This window comes from Lissotriton vulgaris, chromosome 1_1 (genome assembly GCF_964263255.1).
Source record: "Lissotriton vulgaris chromosome 1_1, aLisVul1.2, whole genome shotgun sequence".
Classification (NCBI taxonomy): Eukaryota; Metazoa; Chordata; class Amphibia; order Caudata; family Salamandridae; genus Lissotriton; species Lissotriton vulgaris.
The window spans coordinates 1018235353-1018257417 of NC_141685.1; the positions used below are offsets into that span (position 1 = coordinate 1018235353).

The 22065-nt window shown below is 47.8% G+C and overlaps 1 protein-coding gene across 2 annotated transcripts in view; it reads right to left on the reverse strand.

Moving 5' to 3' along the window:
• The window catches only part of LOC147748431 (SWI/SNF-related matrix-associated actin-dependent regulator of chromatin subfamily A member 4-like), a 364311-nt gene that overhangs the window by 247508 nt on the left and 94738 nt on the right, over positions 1-22065 (reverse strand). For both annotated transcript variants that reach the window (XM_086961561.1, XM_086961552.1), the window contains exon 4: positions 10895-10972. In XM_086961561.1, the coding sequence (XP_086817687.1) occupies positions 10895-10972 (78 nt within the window). The remainder of the gene's footprint in view (positions 1-10894; positions 10973-22065) is intronic.

Here is a 22065-nt window from a genome sequence, read left to right on the forward strand (position 1 = left end):
GTCAACCATCACCTGAAATTCAGGTTCCAAGGATGGGGCCAGTTCGTGGAAGTAAAAGTCGCCATGCTGCGCCGGAACCGAATCGAGGGCAGGATCGGGGACGGTGTCGCCCGTAGGCGGCGCCGGGGGCGACACCCTAGGGGCCGGCGTCAGTGAGGTCATGAGGTCGACCAGCGACGACCCAGATCCGGAACCGGAACCGGATCCAGTGAGGGCCTGCGGCGCCGGGGCCGAAGCACCCGACCCGCTAGGCCCCCCAGCCGGGAACGCTGGGCCCGAAGGCGCCACGGAGCCCGGCGGAGGAGGGAGAGACCTTATGGCCATGAGGTACCGCTCGATCTCCTCTGGCGTTGCATCGTGCATAGGGACCGGAAGGTATGGGGCAGGTTGCGACGCCCGCGACTCCGTCGGAGCCACGTGGGTGGTGTCACCCGAAACCCCGGCTGCGTTGCGTGAGCGTCGGGGTGGGTCAGAAGAATGATGACGCCTTTCCGACCTCTCATGCCTCTTACCTGAGGACCTTGATCCCGAAGACCAATACTGACTCTCGGAACTACGAGGGCTCCGACCCCGCGACCGGTCCCTCGACCTCCTGTGGGACCGGGACCTTGAACGGCGTGGGGCCGACTGCCGGAGCTCAAGCCGCTGGCGGGACCGCTCCCGCCTAGCCTTAGACGTCAGGGCCCGGCAGTCAGAGCAGGTTCGGTCGTCATGGTCGAGGCCTAGACACTGAAGACACCGGCGATGGGGGTCGGTAACCGACATCAGCCGGCTGCACTTGGAGCAGGGTTTGAACCCGGGCATCCCTACCAGCACCGTAGGAGTCGAGCGACTCGAGAAAAACTGATCAAAAGATCAAAAAAGTTTAGTCAATAAGTGACTAAGGGGTAGAGCTTCTCCGGATCTGCGCTAGCTGGCGCGGAAAAAAGAAGAACTGACGTCAGCGCGCGAGGGCGGCATCTAAGTAATCCGGCGACGTCATTCCGGCGCTAACGACGCCGACGACGGACGCGGAGCCGCGGACGACGCCTACCGACGCGCAGGGGTATTGCTACGCAAAAGTTTCAGGATCCAGTCTGACGCCTGGGGATATTCTAAGATAAGCAATCTATCACTAACGTGTCTCTTTCAGATTCTTCCTTTTAGCCTCGTACCAGGCATGAGTAGTAGGCCTGAGCATATATTTCAGAATATCCATGCATTCTGGAGGGAGAAAAAAATATCCAAATTCTAGGACCTCAGCAGCCAGAAAGCAAGGTTTAGAGTCCTCTGGTCCAGATGCATGATTTCTCCATGGTTCTGCGTGAGAAGATCCTGCTTTTGGGGAGTGTCATATGGGTATAAATCTAAAAAAAAAAAAAAAGATTCTCCACCCGGGGGTCCAGAAAAATGTGTGAGTGGCAGGCTGCCTAAAGCCAGTCAGTGCCCACACCAGGGTTGGTAGGTTTTCAGGGGGCACCTCTGATGAGCCCTCTGAGTACATGGTTTAATAAATCTCACACTGGCATCCATGTGGATTTATTACAAGCAGCTCTATGGTACAAAACATTTTGGGGTTCAGTGAAGCCATCATGGTGCTGTGGAACTTGAGTTGTTAAGTTTCCAGCCCTTGTGCTCTCTATGGCTTCTCTGGCACATACATTATTAAGGAATAGACCCTAATACTGTAGGAACATACCTACTAATGCTGATATGCCCACACCTGTGATATAGTGCACCCTGGCTTAGGGCTGGTAAGGCCTGCCAGAGGGATGACTTACCTATATCTTGGGCAGTGCTAGTTGGCATGGCACACAGGCAGTGTGCAATGTCGAGTTTGTTTACCTCACAGGGGCATACAGTAAGAAACTTGCTCTATATGTACTACAACACAATGAGGCATAGAGTCCAGGTGACCCGAGAGGTAGGCAGAGGTTAAAGTTAGATAGAACCTTACTCTCTAATAGTGGTAGCCTGGTCGAGCAGTAAGCAAGTATCAGAGGACACTGTTAAGCATTTGATGTACACACTCAGTCAGCAAATGAATTCACACACTCAAGAACTGAACTCTAGGCCAATTGTTTTTGTATAAACAAAAAATACTGTTTTATTTTTAGAACCAAGCAAGCCTGGCAAAGGTAAGCATTAAATACTTTACAGTTATAAGTTGCTGATTGTAGAACCGTTTGAAAATGCAATAGGAATTGTACTTTGTAGACAAAGAATAGGATGAAATGTCCCTGTGTGGTAATGGCGGTACCTCTTTCCGGTAAGTCAATATATCTATCTGTAGGTGCTTCAAGGGCAGAGGAGTCACCCACTCCTCCCAATTAGTAATCCCTGGGGGTCACACAACAGTAATTTCGAACCTGAGCACACAATCAATATCATACAGTATATCTACTACAACAATATGATACAGGACAGATTCTTTGTTGGTTTGCACCTTCATTTTCTAGCTTCTGTTGGTCCAGCCAACACGTGTTTCGTCGCACGGGAGTACGCCAGACTTCCTCAGGGCTTGTGAATATGGTATGGTGATCGAACTGCCCCCGTCTCCAGTTTGGCCGCTTTTCTTCTTGTTGTTTCTGGGTCTGAGGAAGCAAGGTTCAGGGTGCCCCCAAAATACTAGATTTAGGGGCGTTACAGGTAGGTAGAGGGCAGGGACCAATGGGTCCCTTCCCTGGGGTGGGTACACCACCTATTGTGCCACCCCCCAGTGGGTGGGGGGCAGGAGCCTGTCCCTGGTTGGTTGGGTCCCCCATCCTCAAGATGGCGGGGACTCGAAGTTGTGCTTCACCTCGCCTCCCCCACCTGAGGGGTGCAGTTGGCAGAGGTGGGCACACCTCTCTCCCTCACTTGTTTTTCCCTCCGGTTCTCCCGCCCAAAGTGGGAGGTAGAACCATTACGGACCAGTTGATGAAAGCAGCAAGTGGTCTGGGGAAGCTCACAAAGGCGGCATGCCTTTGAACCTTTCCCTTTGTGAACCCTGCCCATCCTGGGGGAGGAGACGTGGCACCTCGTCCCAGGATGTGCAGTGTTTTAGGCCCCCGAAAGCAGCAGGCTCACGACCCATGGGTCCAGAAACATGTCTGTTGATGGCAGCCTAAGCAACCACTCAGTCAGAACACTAGAGGTGGGTTAGTTTTCAGGGTGCATCTCTGAGATGCCCTCTGTGTGCATTTGTCATTAAATCCCACACTGGCATCAGTGTGGGTTTAATGTGCTGAGAAGTTTGATACCAAACTTCCCAGTTTTCAGTGTAGCCATTATGGTGCTGTGGAGTTTGTAATGACAAACTCCCAGCACCATATACTCTTAATGGCAGCACTGCACTTACAATGTCTAAGAATGGACTTAGACACTGTAGGGGTACAGGGCTCATGCACCTGTACCCTCGCCACTGGTATAGTGCACCCAACTAGAGGGGTGACTGATCTATACCAGGGCAGTGAGTTGTAGGCATGGCACAGGGAAGTGTGCCATGTTGACTCCTCACTTTGTTCTGCACCAAAACACGCAGCCTGCAAAGGCAGTGTATGAGTGTAGTGGTACAGGACCTCTAAGGTTGGCACAATGAGTGCTGCAGCCCTTGGAGGCCTTCTCTGTTCAGGGTGCCCTGGGTACCTGCGGTACCATTTACCAGGGGCTGACCTGTGGCCAGAGATGCCAATTGGGTTTAGTTTTGGGGAAAGAACACAGGCCCTGGGAACCTGATTGGCAGGGACCCAGGGCACACCAAGTAAAAGTGCATCAGTAGTCTGGCAAAAAGTGGGGGGTTACTGCAACAGAAACCCACTTTCCAACACATGCCAGCTGCAGGGGCAATGGCATGGTCCTAGGGAGGGGTCCGGGGGCCCTATTCTGCCTCCAGGCCCTAGGTACCCAGGTACCACTTACTAGGGACTTACAGGGGGGGGCAGAAGTACCTATTGTGGACATGTTTTTAGGGAAAGAACACTGGTACTGGGAACCAGGAAAGCAGGGAACCAGTCCTCTACAGTCAAAGTTGCATCAAAAGCTAGGCAAAATGTGTGTGGTGTGGGGGGGTTGCATTTCACTATTCCACCACCCCTACCTGCCCCACAACACTCTTCCTCACTTGCTGCTTTTCCAGCAGACCCTATATCATCTCCACCTCAAGGGTCACCTCATTCAGGTATAGGGAGACCGTGCCATGGCTGTAATTTTGACTCCCATCGCAGGATGATCCTTGGGATACCTAATTGATCAAAGCAGTGGATACGGATCCTGACCTTTAACCTTCAAACCCAATAATTCTACTACTTCTTACCACGACCTCATTGGCAAGGCTGCTAACTTCCATAAAGTGGATCTGCATACTGAGCCATTAGAGGATGATTTCATCTTGAGAACATATCCTCCTCACAAAGCTTCTCTTAGTACCTCCCCATGTTTAAAGGCATGCTCCGTCATACCCCAGACATCTTCAACTACCCAGTTCAAGCTAGGGTCATTACTGTAGGAAGCTGGCTCTCTATATAGTGCACCAAAATTAAGTACACTAAATCAAGCGACATTGACCTACTAACAATATTGGGATCAGGTTCTATGTCATTTACTAGGGTAAGGTTCTATTCAAATTTGATAGTGAATCTTATATTAAATAAAGCAGAAATTTTCCAGAGTCGGGGGATCGATGTGGTGCCGTTCACTGCCACATGTGTTGATAATCATATTGTCAATGGCCACCATAGGGGATTGGGTCAGGTTGGTCTCTCCCAACCTTTTGATGATTTAAAAATCCATGTCTCAAAATCAAAAAGGTTAGTAACACATGTTATTCCTCCCCCAACAATAATAAATAGGGGCATAACTGAAAACGAACAGCAATGGAACTGGCTACCTGGTGCCCTAGTGACTAAGGTGACGGACAACCCCAGATTGTTCTCTCACCTTTAGCAGTACCTTTTCCATTATCTCCTGGAATGCAGCTGGCATCAATAACAATCCTGGAAAATTATTATATCTTTTCTCTTTGAATGCCAATATAATCTGCATCCAGGAAACTTGGTGCACCGATAAACTAGATATAGCGAAGGACTATTATGTATTGGAAGTAGTGGCAACCCCCTCTACTAGAGGACATGCAAAAGGGGGAATTGCTTGTCTATTATCCAATACAATAAAGTGGAGTTTCTCCCACCATATAGATCCCAGCAACCTTTTTCAGGCTGTGACCCTCTCCAACTTAGATAAAACTGGGGAGAGATACCCCCTTGTTATAATAAATGCCTATATTCCACCAGGTGATCCTTTTAATACTTTGATGAAGAAGATTTTCATTTTTATTAGACAAATTAAAAAAAATAGCTCCTTTCTCTAATTTTTTGTTAGTTGGTGACTTAAATTGTAAAGTGTCCAATTATAGTCTGGAACTATTCAGGAATAAAGAAAAAGAGGAGGTTTTATTGATACCCCAAGCCCTCTTTCCAGATAACATAAAAACAAACAAACGGGGTAAACTGCTGCTGGAAGAACTACATAGCACGGAGGGACTTATAGTCAACGGTAGGCTCCCATCCGACGTTCCTGCAAATTACACTCATAGTTCTTCCAATAGCAAATCAATCCTAGACTACATAATTGTTGACCACCCTACTTTCTCTCTCTTAAGGGATTTGGTTGTTATGGACACTATTCTTAGTGACCATAATGTTATCATCCTTACGCTTTCTCTGGAGCTCCCCAACTCTGACTCCTGGGCGTTGGATAGGGATGCGGTCACCTTCCAAAAAACAGGAAGATGTTTCTGGGATTATAAAGCTATGAAGGGCGTGGAACCCCTTCTTGAAAATACACTATCCAATTTAAGCAATTGGAAGGGGGTGGAACAGTCCTCTTTCGATGCTTTTATAAAGGAGATTATTTCTACCGTAAAAAAATTGAATTTAATTAGGAAAAAAAACCCCACCCTCCCTAAAGCAGTTGGTTCCCTTAATAAGGAGATAAATAAACTGGTGAGGGAACAATACATATGTGGTGCAGTAGAAAGATCTCAGAAAATATCTCTCCTTAAAAGGAGGAGAAGCAGGATAAGGAAAAAAATGAAAAGAGAAAAAGAGGACCTGCTATGGATTGGATTGCGGGAAGCCGCAGTTCATGGGAACTCTAGACAATTCTGGACCCTTATTGGGGAGGGATGTGGTTCTAGAGTGCGTCCATCTCCAATCCCCATTTCCGAACAAACCTGGGTTAATTACATCTCAAGTCTGTATGCTATGAATGATCAGCATGGGAAACTAAGGGGTATTGAGGAAGATACTACCCCTATAGCTGAATACCCCTCAGAATTATCTATAGAATTGGCTATAAGGGACATGCGCCCATCAGGCGCCATGGGTCCTGATGAACTCCCGATATCTGTTTTGAAACAAAATCCAGTATCCTGGAGTAAAATCCTTTTTCCTCTTTTTAGGACTTGCTATATAAAAAAATGTATTCCAGCATCCTGGAAGGGGAGTATTTTGGTTCCTATGTTCAAAAAGGGCGACAGAAACTTACCCATTAACTATCGACAAATAGCTCTCTTAGATGCTATTGGGAAAGTGTTCTGTAAATGTTTATTAACCCTAGTTAATGATTGGGTGGTGCAAAAACAAATTTTACCCTTAGAACAAGTAGGCTTTCGTAAGGGTCACGGAACGCTGGATAACCTCTCCGCCCTTCAGACAATTATTGATAAATATATAGGGGTACGTGGCGGAAGAGTTTATGTGGCCTTTATAGACTTCTCCACAGCATTCGACAAGGTTGATCGTCCACTGCTGTGGAGAAAGCTCTCTGCTATGGGATTGCCACCTTATCTACTAGATATGATTCAGTTGCTTCATACAGACACCTGGTGCCAGGTCCTGCAAGGAGGAGATAGGGGGCTCTCTAAGATTATCCCCTCATCTAATGGCCTTAAGCAAGGCTGTCTCCTTGCCCCATTACTTTTTTCGCTGTATATTGCAGACCTACCAGCTTCCCTCTCCTCCTGTGACGGTATTGCTCCAATCTTGGGTGGAAAACACATTTCATGTATGTTATATGCGGATGACATCATAATATTGGATCTTATGCCCAAAGGTCTTGCCAAACGCCTCCTTGCTCTACATCAGTATGCAGTTGCTCATTATTTAAAAATCAATGCATCCAAGAGCAAAATTATGTGCATCACAGGCCGGAAAAAACATAAATTTAGGAACTTTACCTGGTCTGTGGGAGAAGACAAATTGGAGGTAGTAAAGAGTTATACTTTCCTTGGAAAATTAATTTGTGATAATCTAAGTGCTAAACCCCACACCGATAACAGTGCCCGGAAGGCTTTAGCCCAAGGGAGAAGCTTAAGTGCACTGTACTCGGCATTGGGAAGAAGGCATTTTTCACATTTATTGGAAGTCTTTAAGGCAAAAGTCCCTTCCACCCTTTTATATGGTTTAGAACTAATTGATATTAAGTACTGGGATTTTCTAAATAAGGTGGAGGGTAAATTGCTAAGAGGCATATCCACCGTTAGTTCTGCCTGCTCCGTGGCAGCCTGCAGACTTGAGTTTGGCTTGCGCAGCAGCTGGGTGCAGGGCCTGGCAGCTGTGGTACGTTGGGTCGCAAGCATAGCCAGAGGAGAAGAGGGGACTATGAGGTTCCTCTTAAAGTCTGAACTACTGGGAAGTCTAGGGGAACACTCGCTAATTGTTAACAACTTTAGAAAAGCTGTATCCCTTTTGCAGCTGGAAGAGAGTACTCTCTTTTCTCTTCCTGCATCCCAGCTAAAGTCTGTCCTGAAAGAAGCTACTTGGGATCTTAGCTTTAGGCTAGACTTTACTTCAATTTTTGCTAAAAAGGGTGTCAATTTCCTTACTAATACATTCGCAAGAAAATCCATACAACCCTATGTTACTTGGAACCTACCTCATGGTATTCGGAGATTTTGGTTTTTATTGAGACAAGATTTGTTACCCCTGAATAATCTTTTGTTTAAATGGTATGGTGTATCTGCAATTTGCAATTTCTGTCATCAATCTATTCAAGATCGTACACATGTACTTTTCATATGCCCAGCGCTGCGTTCTTATCGCAGCAAATGGTTAAGACAAATATGTCTGCAAATGGGTATTGTAGATGTGAACTCTTTTTTGAATGCTTTACATAATCCCCCTAATGAGAGATTTTGCTCTCATATATATAACTTTTTTAAATGTTTTTTAGAAATGCTTTGAATACCGGCATGCCTATTAATGTGTCACTTTGTGTTCTAACAATGGCTATGATTTGTCTACTTTCATTTTCAATGATACTTTTGTGTTGTACTTTTTCTTATGTGGACCTCCAAGGAGTTCCAAAACATAATAAAGATTGAATTGAAGTACACTGTGCAGATAATCTAGGTGACCCATACTGGTTTACAGGGGCTATAATAATGTTCCCAAATTCTCTCTTTTGTGGTAGTGTTGGCGAACAGTTACGTCTTATCAGAGGATAGTGTTAAGCAGTTAAGTATTTATTGCACACAGAGAGCCCATAAGTTAGACACATACTGAGAAAATGGTGTTCTTTTGTGGTACCCCCTGGCCACCCCACTTTTTGCCTAGCTTTGGAGGCAACTTGGACTGTAGACTACTGGGTCCCTGCTGTCCAGGTACCCATTACCAGTGTTCTTTCCTTAGAAAATACATGGCTCACTCACCCTGCCAACTAGCACTGCCTAAGATACAGATAAGGCACCCCTCTAGCAGGCCTTACCAGTCCTAAGGCAGGGTGCACTATATCACAGGCATACCTGCATGAGCAGATATGCCTGTGAGAAAATGGGGTTGTTATACAGCCAGGCTGGATACATCTCTAGGGTGGGCGGCCTGAAGTGAACACGAAGATAGGAGTTCCAGCATCTTGTGTGTGGTGGAATTAGGAACTGGGGACAGGTGATGCCCGCTCGCCTTAGCAAGTGGTCATGTAGGGGGTGAGGTGACTCCAGGAGTAAATAGCCTATTAGCTACTACCATACACTCCCATTAACACCACTAAAATGAGAATTTTGGGGAACCCCTGATACCAGGAACTTAGATTCGACGGACACAAAGAAGAAGTGGAGAGAGAAGAGTGCTGAAATGAGAACAGAAGAGCAATGACTGATTTGCCGCCCCCACTGCCAGCAACCCCAACAATTGTGGAGAAACCGACTCGTCGTGCCACTGTGTAGACTCCAAAGACCCAGCCAGTGCTGCATAAATCGCACGAGAACTCCTTTGGATTAGAGGAGCCACTCCCCTGCAGTCGCAGGCATGAAAGAAGCATGGTCCAGCTCACCATCCTGCCTCTTACAGGATGTTGCCACACAAAAAGAGGTCGCCGTGCTCCCCACATGTCAGATCTGTCCTCCCTCCTAGTGATGGGACACCAGGACCGACCAGAGCTGCACAGTACCAATATACAATACTGTTGTACCTGATACCTTGTAGCAACCAAGGCTTGTTGTGCCCAGCCCGGACACTAACACTGAGAAAGCCTGAACTGTATGTCGAAGGACTTCAGGGACAATGAGACCCACATTCAGAGTGGCCCAGTTGTCCTGTTTGTCCCTTTTCTGCAGAACCAAGACAGAGTGAGCCTCCAACCGCCTCCACAAAGTACGTCACACAGCCCGAGTCTAAGGGAGGTGACGGTGCCAGAGGGGCATTGAGATCTTTAAATGCTGAACTCACGTTTGGGTTTGCCAACACTGGACCCTCAGTCGCCTCCTGCAGCCTCTTTCTGGAGGTCCCCTCAAACCGCAAGTGTCTCCCACAGCATTGTCTAACACCTAAAAGCACCACTGAAGCCAAGCCCTACAGCCCGAGAAGTGGACCAATGGTGTCTCTACGTACCCGAGCATCTCAAGGACTGAGCCACCCCCGTCCCTCTGTCTCAGCTTGAAGCCTCTTTGTGACCGGACCGATTCCCATAGACTTTGACGGGACACATGACGCTGAAATGTACCTCTGCACATGGACACCCAGTGCCGCCCGAGGTGACCTGTTGGTGCTGCCTTGGTCATTGCCCCATACTCACCTTAAGTCCAGGAGAAGAGCCATGTATGTCATTGACAAGTGCCCAACGGCAGTAAATATTTTTCCCTCAATGGATAACATTACCGCTCCACAAATTGTACAACGTGTGAAACTTGGAACCTGTAAGAATTCATATTTCGAAAATCATTTACCTAATCTCGATCCTGGTATCTAAAATTATTTAAAAAATGTGTGTTATTTTTTATAAATTTGTGTCTAATTTCTTTATGGAGTGTGTCTAACTCACTACCTTTGTGTGTGCAATACATTCTTAGAACTACCCTCTGGTTAGCCTAACTGTGCACCCACACTACAACAAGAGAGCATTTGGGTTATCATTTGTGCATCTGTAAACCAACTGTGGTTTGCCTGGATTATTTACACAATGTACCTCCATTTGGTCCGCTATATAAAGAGCCAGCTGAGGGGGTCTGTAGAACGAGCCAGCTGTCTACAATAGGAAACTATCATTTGACAAAAATGAACCCATTTATCTTAGAGACTAAAAACAACATTTTTGCCTACAAGATCTACAAAAACGCTTTCACCATGGTATCTTGGCCGAAACCCAGGGAGCAGATCAATGCTACCTTTAGGCACTTCACTGGTGACCCCATGGAATGCCGGAGGTATTGTGAACTCTCTTTGCCTCACTCACAAATGCATCCACAGAAAAGTACATAAATATTACAGAAATAAAATAAGGCACTCTGTTCAAGGAACACATATCTAACTTCTACCACTTAATCTATTAACCTTTGACGATCTGTTAGCAACTTAGAGTGGGCTTCACTGTATCAACTTGTCAGTTATGGGGTGGCTTCATGTGACTTAGTTTAATGCTGCTTTATATAAATCTCACTCACCATAAATAGGTCGAATTCCTCCTCGTTGCGGGCAATCATCTGGTTCACAGTCTCGTCATCCGGAACCTCGTCTTCCTCCTGTGGATAGAGAAACACTTCTTTTCACTAATGAGGTACCAAGAGGACTGTAAACAGCATTTGCAGAGCCATGTCAACAGCAGGGAAAATAGAGTGAAATCATCATCTGTCCAGAATGTGTATAAAGGGAGCAATAGTTATGTCAAAACTTTGCTCTCTTTACAATGTAAAAAGACATTGCACCACATTTTACAACCTACAGAGTAGAAACTCTGGACTGATCATTGACGGATCAAATATGATTACCCAATACATGATGAAAGCAAGGAAGTCAGTGTGGCAACATAACACCAATCTCGAAAGCCACAGGCTTTTGAACTGGAGGCAAAAAATGTTTATACTAATAATATATTTTTGGAATACACTTGAACATGCTGCTGCCACTCACTATATTTCTCAGATGTTCTGAAGCCAATACAATGACACTTTCACCAAAAGCATGCAACATTTTAGGAGTCAAATCTTGTGAAAGTCATTTTCCCATCTCTCCGTTATACAGCAGCTCTGCAAATGAGCAGGAGATACAACGATGAGTGTAAGGAAAGGCCTCTTTTTGCACGATCCCTTCCAAACATATGGGCTGATGCTGCTGTTTTTTTACTCAAAGTGCATTGGGTCCTGCCAACCAGGCCCCAGTACTCTGACTGGCATACACTAATTTACTTACAATTCCCTAGTATATGGTCCCAGGGCCTTAGGGTGAAGAGTCCCTTGTGAACTGAAGCACTGATTGTGCCATCACGAGAGTGAGCAAGTAAAACACAACTCCCTGTCTGCCATTGCTAAACTGCTAACTCAACTTTGTCATTTCAACCCTTGGCAAAACCCAAACCTTCCTTTTTAGGTTGCCGCCTACCAGACAGCACAGCTGTCTTGAATGCGAAAGACATCTTGGGGGCATGCAGAAGGTTGACCTGGAAATGCATTCCACTGGTAGCTTGCCATTGGCTTTATGGTTTGTAACTCACTTTTTCTGGCTTTCAATTAGTTGGCTTTATTTGCTTTAGGCTGCACAGCTTGAGTTTGTAATCCCCGTCACAGCCCCCCCCCCCTTCAACCCACCCACCCATGTGTGAGAAGATGGCCTGGTATATGCTGTCTACTAATTAAACAGCCCTTATGGTGATTTAGGAGGTCAAAGATAACCTTAGAATGCTATCCAAGCGGTAGCTGTGGAAAGCCGCCTTCAGACTTAGTCTTAAAGGAATGTTAAGCAGCTTGTTTTACCAGAATGCAACCTTATAGTATTGGTTAAATTAAAGAAAAACCACACAGTTATAAAAATAGGTATTTATTGATATAATACCCTTTAACTCCTTCGACGCTCATGACGAGCTCAGCTCGTCATGATGTACACCTCTCATACACTCATGACGAGCTGAGCTCGTCATGGAGCATGGGTTTCTGAATATTTCAGCACCCAGCGGGAATTGCTCTAGCAGCCATGGAGTTAAGAACGACATAGTATCTTCTGCATGAAGATACTCACAAAGCACACAATACTGTAGCACAGAAACAATCCTAAGTAGCAGTAATACAGTGAGCTCCAGAGGGAAACCATACAATATACTAAAATAGTGGTATAAGAACCACAACTCGATTCAAGACAGTGTCTAGAGAATGTAGAATCACTGGGGCCCCAAGGAACCACACAAGGTGAGTAAGTAGGGCTCCCACAGAGGAGGGGTACAGTGTCGGAACACAACTGCATGCGCTGTATAATTCTATGTGAGTTGCGGTTGCAGTTTTAAACCTTAAGGACCCTTCTAATTGGACTTCGAACAAACCCCATGGAGGTTGGAGATCCACCCAACCCGTGGATACCCTAGTAGGAATATGCTACTTACCAGTATGCATCTGTTCTTGGCATGTAGGGCTGCTGACATTCATATCTGTGCATAGATCGCCGCCTAGTGTTGGGTCCGGATGATTGCACATTGTTGTCCTGGAAGAGTCTTCTTAGTATCACGAGATAAGTGGCTCCTCCCCTGGACTACAGTGCGCATGGGCATCCTCTCCATCCTCAGATTGTTTTTCGCTATTGTGGCTGAGATGGAGTATGATACAGTAAGTGATGTCCATGCTTGAGATTAATTCTGAGTGCTACAGCTGCGAGAGGCACCTGGGAGGAGGGCGGGCGATATGAATGTCAGCAGCCCTACATGCCAAGAACAGATGAATACTGGTAAGTAGCATATTCCGTTCGAGGCATGTGGGCTGCTGAATTCATATCTGTGCATAGAATAAATAGCAGTCGCCTTTTCAGCGGTGGTTGCCCGTGCCAGCTGCAGCAGTCTGAAAAAGAGTCCTGAGAACAGCCTGTCCTACAGCAGCTTGCTGTTTGGAGTGTACATCCACGCAGTAGTGTTTGGTAAATGTATGTATGGTGGACCATGTGGCTGCTCTACGTATATCCTCTAGAGGAATGTTACCTAGGAAAGCCATGGATGCCCCTAACTTGCGTGTTGAATGCGCTCTTCGGGGAACTGTTAATGTGCGTTTAGCTTTTTGATAACAAATTTGTATGCACTTAGCAATCCATCTGGCTACACCTGATTTGGAAATGGGGTTGCCTTTGTGCTGTGGTGAAAAGGCAACAAACAGTTGCTTAGTCTTTCTGAAATCCTTTGTCCTGTCTATGTAATACAGGAGAGCTCTTTTAACATCTAGTGTGTGCAGTGCTCTGTCTGCCACTAAATCTGAATTTGGGAAGAATACTGGCAGTTCTATCGTTTGGTTAATGTGGAACTGTGGTACCACCTTAGGCATAAATTTAGGGTTGGTAAGTAGCACTACTCTATTAGCATGAATCTGTATGAAAGGCTCTTGAATAGTTAGGGCTTGAAGCTCACTAACTCTCCTTAGCGACGTGATCGCTACTAGAAAGGCCACTTTCCATGTTAGAAATTGTATCTCACAAGAGTGTAGAGGCTCAAAAGGTGTTCCCATCAGTCTGGTCAGAACTACGTTCAGATTCCAGACAGGTGAAGGCGGGTGTCTAGGAGGAATCACTCATTTGAGTCTCTCCATAAAAGCTTTAATGGCTGGCACTCTGAAAAGGGAAAGGTGCTGCCTGTTCTGAAGATAAGCTGCTATTGCAGCTAAATGTATCCGTATGGAACTATATGCCAGATTGCATCTGTATAGATGTAACAAATAACATATAATGTTTTGAGTTGATGCATCTAGCGGATTTATGTCATTATTGTTACAATAAATAACAAAGTGCTTCCACTTCCAACTCCAGGACGTCATCAACTCCTCCTTCAACACCGCCACCTTCCCGGAGAGCTGGAAGCATGCCGAGCTCAACGCCCTACTGAAGAAACCAACAGCAGACCCCACCGACCTCAAGAACTTCTGCCCCATCTTGCTCCTCCCTTTTACTGCCAAAGTCATAGAGAAGACCGTCAACAGACAGCTTGCAGCCTTCCTCGAGACGAACGGATCCCTCGACCCCTCGCAGTCGGGCTTCCGAGCCAACCACAGCACCGAGACCGCCCTCATCGCAGCCACCGACGACATCCGAGCCCTGCTCGACAACGGGGAAACAGCGGCCCTCATCCTCCTGGACCTCTCTGCAGCGTTCGACACCGTCTGCCACCGCACCCTAGTTCAACGCCTCAGCAACATCGGTATCCAAGAAAAGGCACTGGAGTGGATCATCTTGTTCCTCGCCGGAAGAACACAAAGAGTCCGCCTCCCCCTGTTCCGATCCGAGGCCACCGAAGTCATCTGCGGCGTACCGCAAGGATCATCACTCAGCCCCACCCTCTTCAACGTCTACATGAGACCTCTTGCAGCCATCGCACGCCAACACAACCTCAACATCATCTCCTACACCGACGACACCCAACTGATCCTCTCCCTCACCAGGGACCCCGCCACCGCCAGAACGAGCCTACACGAAGGGATGAAAGACGTCGCCGAGTGGATGAAGAACAGCCGCCTGAAACTGAACTCAGACAAGATGGAAGTCCTCATCCTGGGACCATCGCCCTCCGCCTGGGACGACTCCTGGTGGCCTCCCGCCCTGGGCACCGCTCCCAAGCCAACAGACCACGCACACAACCTGGGCTTCATCCTGGACTCTTCCCTCTCGATGACCAGACAAGTCAACGCAGTCTCCTCATCGTGCTTCAACACCCTGCGTATGCTCCGAAAGATCTTCCGATGGATCCCGACGAAACCAGGAAGACGGTCACCCAGGCACTCGTCACCAGCCGACTGGACTACGGAAACACCCTCTACGCGGGAACCACAGCCAAACTACAGAAAAGACTCCAGCGCATAGAGAACGCCTCCGCCCGACTCATCTTGGACAGTGGAGTGAAGTAGTGTGGCTCACTGGTTAGAGGCGGCAGACCCGAGAGCAGAGGACGGCCCGGGACCAGGGTTCGATTCCCGGCGCGGCAGGTTTCTGGACCAGGGTCAGCGGACTCGATAATTCTCTCGCCTCGGTGCCCACTCTGATCAGCGATCACACTCGGCAACTCTGGGCATTAGCTTGCCTCATCTTCACTAACGGCCCCACCAGACCGCCGGGGATGCCTGGTCTCACCCTGGAGATACCCATTAAGGGATCATCTCTCAGGGAAGCCAGGAAGGGTTTTGCAGCGGTCGAAGCGCCTTGGGACCCTCCGGGTAAGTAGTGCGCTATATAAATGCCTATACATTTACATTTACATCCCCCGACGCAGCCACATCTCCGGCCATCTGAGGGACCTGCACTGGCTCCCCGTCAGCAAAAGGATCACGTTCAGGCTCCTTACCCACGCACACAAGTCTCTCCACGACCTGGGCCCAAAGTACCTCAACGACCGCCTAACCTTCTACACGCCCACCCGCCAGCTACGTTCTACGAGCCTCGCCCTCGCCGCCGTACCTCGCATCCGAAGAGCCACCGCCGGAGGAAGATCATTCTCCTACCTGGCAGCCACAACATGGAACTCCCTCCCCATCCACCTCCGGCTTACACAGGACCATCTCGCCTTCAGGAAACAACTCAAGACCTGGCTGTTCGATCAGTAGCGGACCCCTCCCCCAAGCGCCTTGAGACCCTTCCAGGTGAGTAGCGCGCTATACAAATATTATGATTGATTGATTGACTTTGCCGCATAGCATGCCCTGGTTGTAGGTCTTCTTGCCTCCTTGATAATATTCATACAGTCAGGGGGCAGGTTCAGGTAGCCAAACTCTATGACCTCAGGAGCCATATTGCAAGGCTCAACTGTTGCGGATCTGGGTGCTGAATGTCTCCATGGCTCTGAGTGAGGAGACTGGGTGTGAGTCGCAGTCGTTGATGAGGCACCACGGAAAGTTCTTGGAACGTGGTGTACCATGCCTGCCTTGCCCATGTTGGAGCAACTAGGATGAGTGTCATTGAGTGCTGTTGCAGTTTGCGTGCCACTAGCGGTACGAGCGGTGCCGGGGGAAAGGCGTACGCAAATCTGCTTGACCAGTTCATCCATATCGCATTGCCCTGAGACTGCGGGTGTGGGAACCTGGCGGCGAAGGTTTGGCATTTTGCGTTATCCTTTGTGGCGAATAGGTCTATCTCTGGATGACCCCACTGCTGGAAATACGGTTGTAGCACTGAGGGATGTATCTCCCACTCGTGCATCTGGTGGCTGTGCCTGCTGAGCAGATCCGCCATTTTTGGTTGTCCTTGCCTGGGAGGTGTTCTGCCATGAGGAACATGTTTCTTTGAATGGCCCACTTCCACATGCTTTGAGCTAGGTGTGACAACTGTGGAGAGTGTGTCCCTCCCTGCTTCTGGATGTAGTACATGGCAGTCATGTTGTCCGTCAGTATCAGCACGGCTTTGTTGCACAAATGCACTTTGAACGCCTTCATTGCCATGAAGATTGCCATCAGTTCCAGCAGGTTGATGTGCATCTTCTTTTGCTGCGTCGTCCATAGTCCCTGCGCTGTGTAATGGAGGACATGCGCTCCCCAGCCCTAAGAGAGATGCGTCCGTCAGCACTATTTGTGGTACAGGCTCCTGGAACGGTCGTCCCCTGCAAAGGTTTTGTGGGTTCCACCAGTGCAGAGAGTTGTATGCATGACCGGTCACCAACACTAGGTCTTTCAACTGTCCTTGAGCCTGGTTCCACTGCCGTGCTAAGCACTCCTGAAGCGGACTCATGTGTAGTCTTGCATGAGGGACTGTGAAGATGCAGGAGGCCATCATACCTATCAGCTGCATAAACACCTGTGCTGGGAGCGAGTGTTGGGGTCTGAATTTTTCAATCAGCAATTGCATGCTGTTGATTCTGACTGAGTTTGGCTTTGCTGTTGCTGCCAGAGTGTCTATTGTCGCTCCTAGGTACTGTTGTACATGTGCGGGTTGAAGATGAGACTTTGATTAATTCAGTGAAAAACCTAGACTGTGTAGGAGGTGAATTGTGCGGGATATGTGGCTGGCACATTGCTGGGCTGACTTTGCTTGGATAAGCCAGTCGTCCAGATAAGGATAGACATAAATGTGTTGTCTCCGAAGGTGCGCTGCTACTGTCGCCAAGCACTTGGTAAACACTCTGGGGGCTGTTGTGACCCCGAAAGGCAGGACCTTGAACTGGTAATGCTGGTTTTGTATGGTGAACCTGAGATATTTCCTGTGTCCCAGGTGTATCGGAATGTGGAAATATGCGTCCTTCAGGTCTAGTGTTGCTAGGAAATCTCCCTGACTGAGCAATGGTAGAATTTGCTGCAAAGTGAGCATGTGAAAATGTTCTGACAAGATGTATTGGTTTAGGGGTCTGAGGTCTAGTATGGGCCTGAGAGACCCGTCCTTTTTTGGAATTAAGAAGTACAGCGAGTACACCCCTGTACCCTGTTGTTCTAAAGGTACGAGTTCTATGGCCCCTTTTTGCAGCATGCTGATGACCTCTTGCTGCAATAAGTGTATGTGCTCTGAGGACATAGGACGGTGTCTTAGGGGTATGTTGGGTGGAGTGGAGATTAGTTCTAGACAATAGCCGTATTGGATAAGTTGTCTCACCCACCTGTCTGTGGTAATGCCTTTCCAGACTGGCAGGAACTGCTGAAGTCTTCCCCCGACCGGTGTTACATGGTCTGGGGGTAGTGACAAGACGTCACGGTTTAGTATTGGCGGAGGATCTGGCGCTATTATTTCCTCGTCCTCTGCCTTTGGTGCTGTTGCCATGGTATCCACCCCTATTGTTCTTGTTATAGGTGGTCTGTGTGCCTCCTGTGTTGTATTGGGCTTGCTGGGATGCTTGACCTCTAGAGGTTCCCCTGTTACCGGAGCGACAAAAGGAACCTCCCCTGAACTGTTGTGACTGCAAAGCTCCCATGGATTTTGCTTTCTCAGTGTCTTTTTTTTATTTTCTCTAGGATTGTGTCCACATCAGGACCAAATAAATAATCAGGGTTAACAGGCTGATTTAGTAATGTGGTTTGAATCTCAGGCTTGAATCCAGAGATGCGTACCCAGGCATGCCTTCTGAGCATCACACTTGTATTGATGGCCCTAGCTGCTGTGTCTGCTGCATCTAGCGCACATTTAATTGAAGCATTTGATATCAGTTTCCCCTCCTGTATCAGCATACAATACGCATCAGGCAAGTGTTGTAGTAGTTGCTCTAATGTGTCGCAATGAGCCCTATCATATCTGGCTAATAGGGCCTGTGTATTTGAAATTCTCCAAATATTCGCTGCTTGAGCCGCTACTCGTTTTCCAGAAGCTTCCAAGATTTTGGATTCTTTGTCCGGAGGAGGAGCATCACCACTTGTTTGAGAGTTTGCTCTCTTACGAGCATTTGACACTACCAAGGAGTCCAATGGCAGCTGGCCCTTGATATACGTAGGGTCTACAGGCGCAGGCCGGTATTTCCTGTCAATTCTTGGATTCACAACCCTTGCTCTTGTGGTTTCCTTGAAAATGTCACCAGCGTGTTTAAGGACACCCTTCAGCATTGGCAATGTTTTTACTGATCTCTCTGAAGTTGAGAAAGTGTCAAACAAAAAGTCTTCCTCTATTGGGTCAGCATGCATTTTTACATCATGATTATGTGCTGCCCTTTCAATTAACGAGTTAAATGCAGCTGTATCTTCAATTGGCGAGGTCTTGACCGTGTAGGATTGAGTGTCAGGTGTGGTGTGTGGCTCACCCGGGTCAACAGGGTCAGTCCAGGGTTGAGACTCCTCTTGATCTGTGTCAATATGATAATTAAATTCCGCCTTATTGTAGCCTTCCCCTACATCCTCATTAGTATGTGTGGGTGAATATGTATATTCTTGTCCATAGGACTCCACAGGCTCAAAAAGAACAGGCAAGGTGGAAGAGTCCCTTTTTTTTTTAGTGGGATCTTGTATGATTCCATAGGATTTTCTGGAATGATCTATTTTTTATAAATAGTGAGTCTGCCAGAATCTGAGTCGATGAACAGTTTCGACTGGTTATCATAGGAGGGCGCCTGGAACACAATGTCCTCTTCTATGGGCTGAGTCCTTTTTACTATTGACACATTTTTGGTCGTTTCGATGCTTTGTTTTGGCTCGAACGCCTTAGGTCGTGCGGTCGGGGGCAGTCTGAATTTGATCGGTGGCGTAAGCATTGGAGACGGACAGACCTTCTTCGAGGGTGGCGCCGTCTTCGATCCGACCGACTTAATTTTGTCACCAGTTTGTTTCTGGCCTTGCGTCGACTCGAGCTCTTGGTGCGCAGCAGGCACGCTCTTTTGCTTCGACTTGATGTGCTCTTTCGAGCCGATCTTGGTCTTCGACTCGAAGGCCTTGACTACCAGTGGTTTGGAGGCTGGAAGCTTCGGATCGAGAGTCTTCTGAGACTTGAGTCCCTTGTTTGTGTCGCCGTCTTTTGACGTCGACGTCGATGGCGTCAGTCCGACGTGCTTGACCGTAGTCACAGGCTTCGGCGCCCCGATCTTCGTGCCGACACCCTTTTGTGACCCCGAAGGGTCGATGACACTTCATTTTTATTGGATCCGATGAATCCGAAGGCGTCGATCCGAGGACTGTCTTTAGCAGTTTCGGTTTCGATTGTGATTCTCTTGGTTTCGGTTTCACCATCGACTGTGGTTGATCCACCGATGGCTCCTTAGATATATTCTTAGCCGGGCCTTGACGCAGGGCTATAGAATGTTGTTGAAGATCTTGGCTAAGGCCTTCCGGCGATGCCTCGACCGTAACCTTCGAAAGTTCAGTGTCATCATCGGCCCCCGCAACTACGGTTGGGCCTTGCTCATCGTTCGAGTCGTCATCGACGGCTCCGATGGCCTGTGCGTCGTCCCCTACCTCGACGGCGTCTTCATCATTGAAGACGTCTTCATCATTGACGTAGTCTTCTTCTTCTTCATCATAGTTAGAGTTCTGCTCTGAAGCAGGATCCAACTGTTGTTCAGGATCCTCCTCATTGACGCCCTCGTCGTCTTCAGCCTCGAAGATGTTCTCTGGGTCGTGCGCTTTCTCTGCGCAGACTGTCTCGCGGCGCGTCGAAGCCTAAGCGTCTTCTTTGACCTGAACCGAGAACAGGCCATGCAGCTGGCCTCGTCATGGTCTGGAGATAGGCATTTATTGCACACCGGGTGCACATCGATGAGAGGGTATTTAGAGTTGCAAACGGGGCATCGTTTGAACGGGCTCCGTTCCATCGTCGATCGTTGATGGGGCCTCTGGTGTCGAAAAAGCCACGCGGCCTTCGACGTCCAGCTCAAAGAACTGGAACAAGTATGCGGCACCGAACGAAAAGACAATACCGACGCCCCGAAGGCCTTTTGGCCGTGTGAAAAAGTTTTTTTATCGATTCCGAACTTGAGATAAGAAAGTACATCCGAACCCAATGGCGGAAAAAAACAATCTGAGGATGGAGAGGATGCCCATGCGCACTGTAGTCCAGGGGAGGAGCCACTTATCTCGTGATACTTCGAAGACTCTTCCAGGACAACAATGTGCAATCATCCGGACCCAACACTAGGCGGCGATCAATGCACAGATATGAATTCAGCAGCCCACATGCCTCGAACCCAGAGTTACCTATCCCAGGGAAGCGGGCGCATAGGTCTGAAATGGCGTCGGAAACCGCCGTTGAGCTCTATGGAGGACTTCGAAGAAGAGCCACTGCTGGGATGCAAAAAAGTGTACATCGGAATCCAAAGGTGGATTCTTGTTGAAGAGTACCCGAAAGCAGAGGGGACACAGTCTGGTTCACTCAGGAGTGACCAGGGGCTCGGTAGACAAATTCCTCCGATGTCGAGTGCTTCAGGTGCGTTGAGGGGGTTCTTTACTCTGCAGCCACAGAAATGGACCACCTCAAAAGCTTGGGGTTTTCACCTTCATCTGGTTTAACCATAGGAGGGGCTTATGGTCTGTCTGAACAATGAACTGAGTGCCAAACAAGTATGGCCTCCGCTTCTTCGGGGCCCAGACCATAGCAAAGGCTTCCCTCTCAATAGCTGACCAACGTTTCTCTCTGGGGGTCAACCTTCTGCTGATAAAAGCTACTGGATGATCCTGACCCTCTGCATTAAGGTGTGACAGCGCAGCCGCGACCCCCAACTCAGATGCATTGGTTTGAACAATGAATTGTTTGGAATAGTCAGGATTTTGCAGAATGGGAGCAGTGCACATGGCATGCTTGAGATCATCAAATGCCTTCTGACAGCTAACTGTCCACTGAATCTTCTTGGGCATTCTTTTTGATGTGAGATTGTAAGAACGTGGCTCTGTATATACTGGACCAAAGTAAGGTACAGTGTGCACAGAGTTCACAGTCCCCAGAGGTTTGGCAGAGGCTAAAGCTAGATATAGCCTTACTCTTTAAAATGGTAGCTTGGTCGAGCAGTAAGGCAGTATCAGAGGACCGTGCAAAGCAGTTGTTGTACACACTCAGTGATCAAATGGTCTCACACCCTCAAGAACTGAACTCTAGGCCAATTGTTTTGTACCAAAATATATAGTTGTTTTTATTGTAGAACCAACAAGGTATCACAATATACTTTCTCAGAATGAGTTACTTTAGTTAAATACTTTTCAAATAGGCAATAGACATTTTGAATACAATAGTTACAGTTGTTGCAATAGGCAACACAATTTCAAACACAATGCAACAT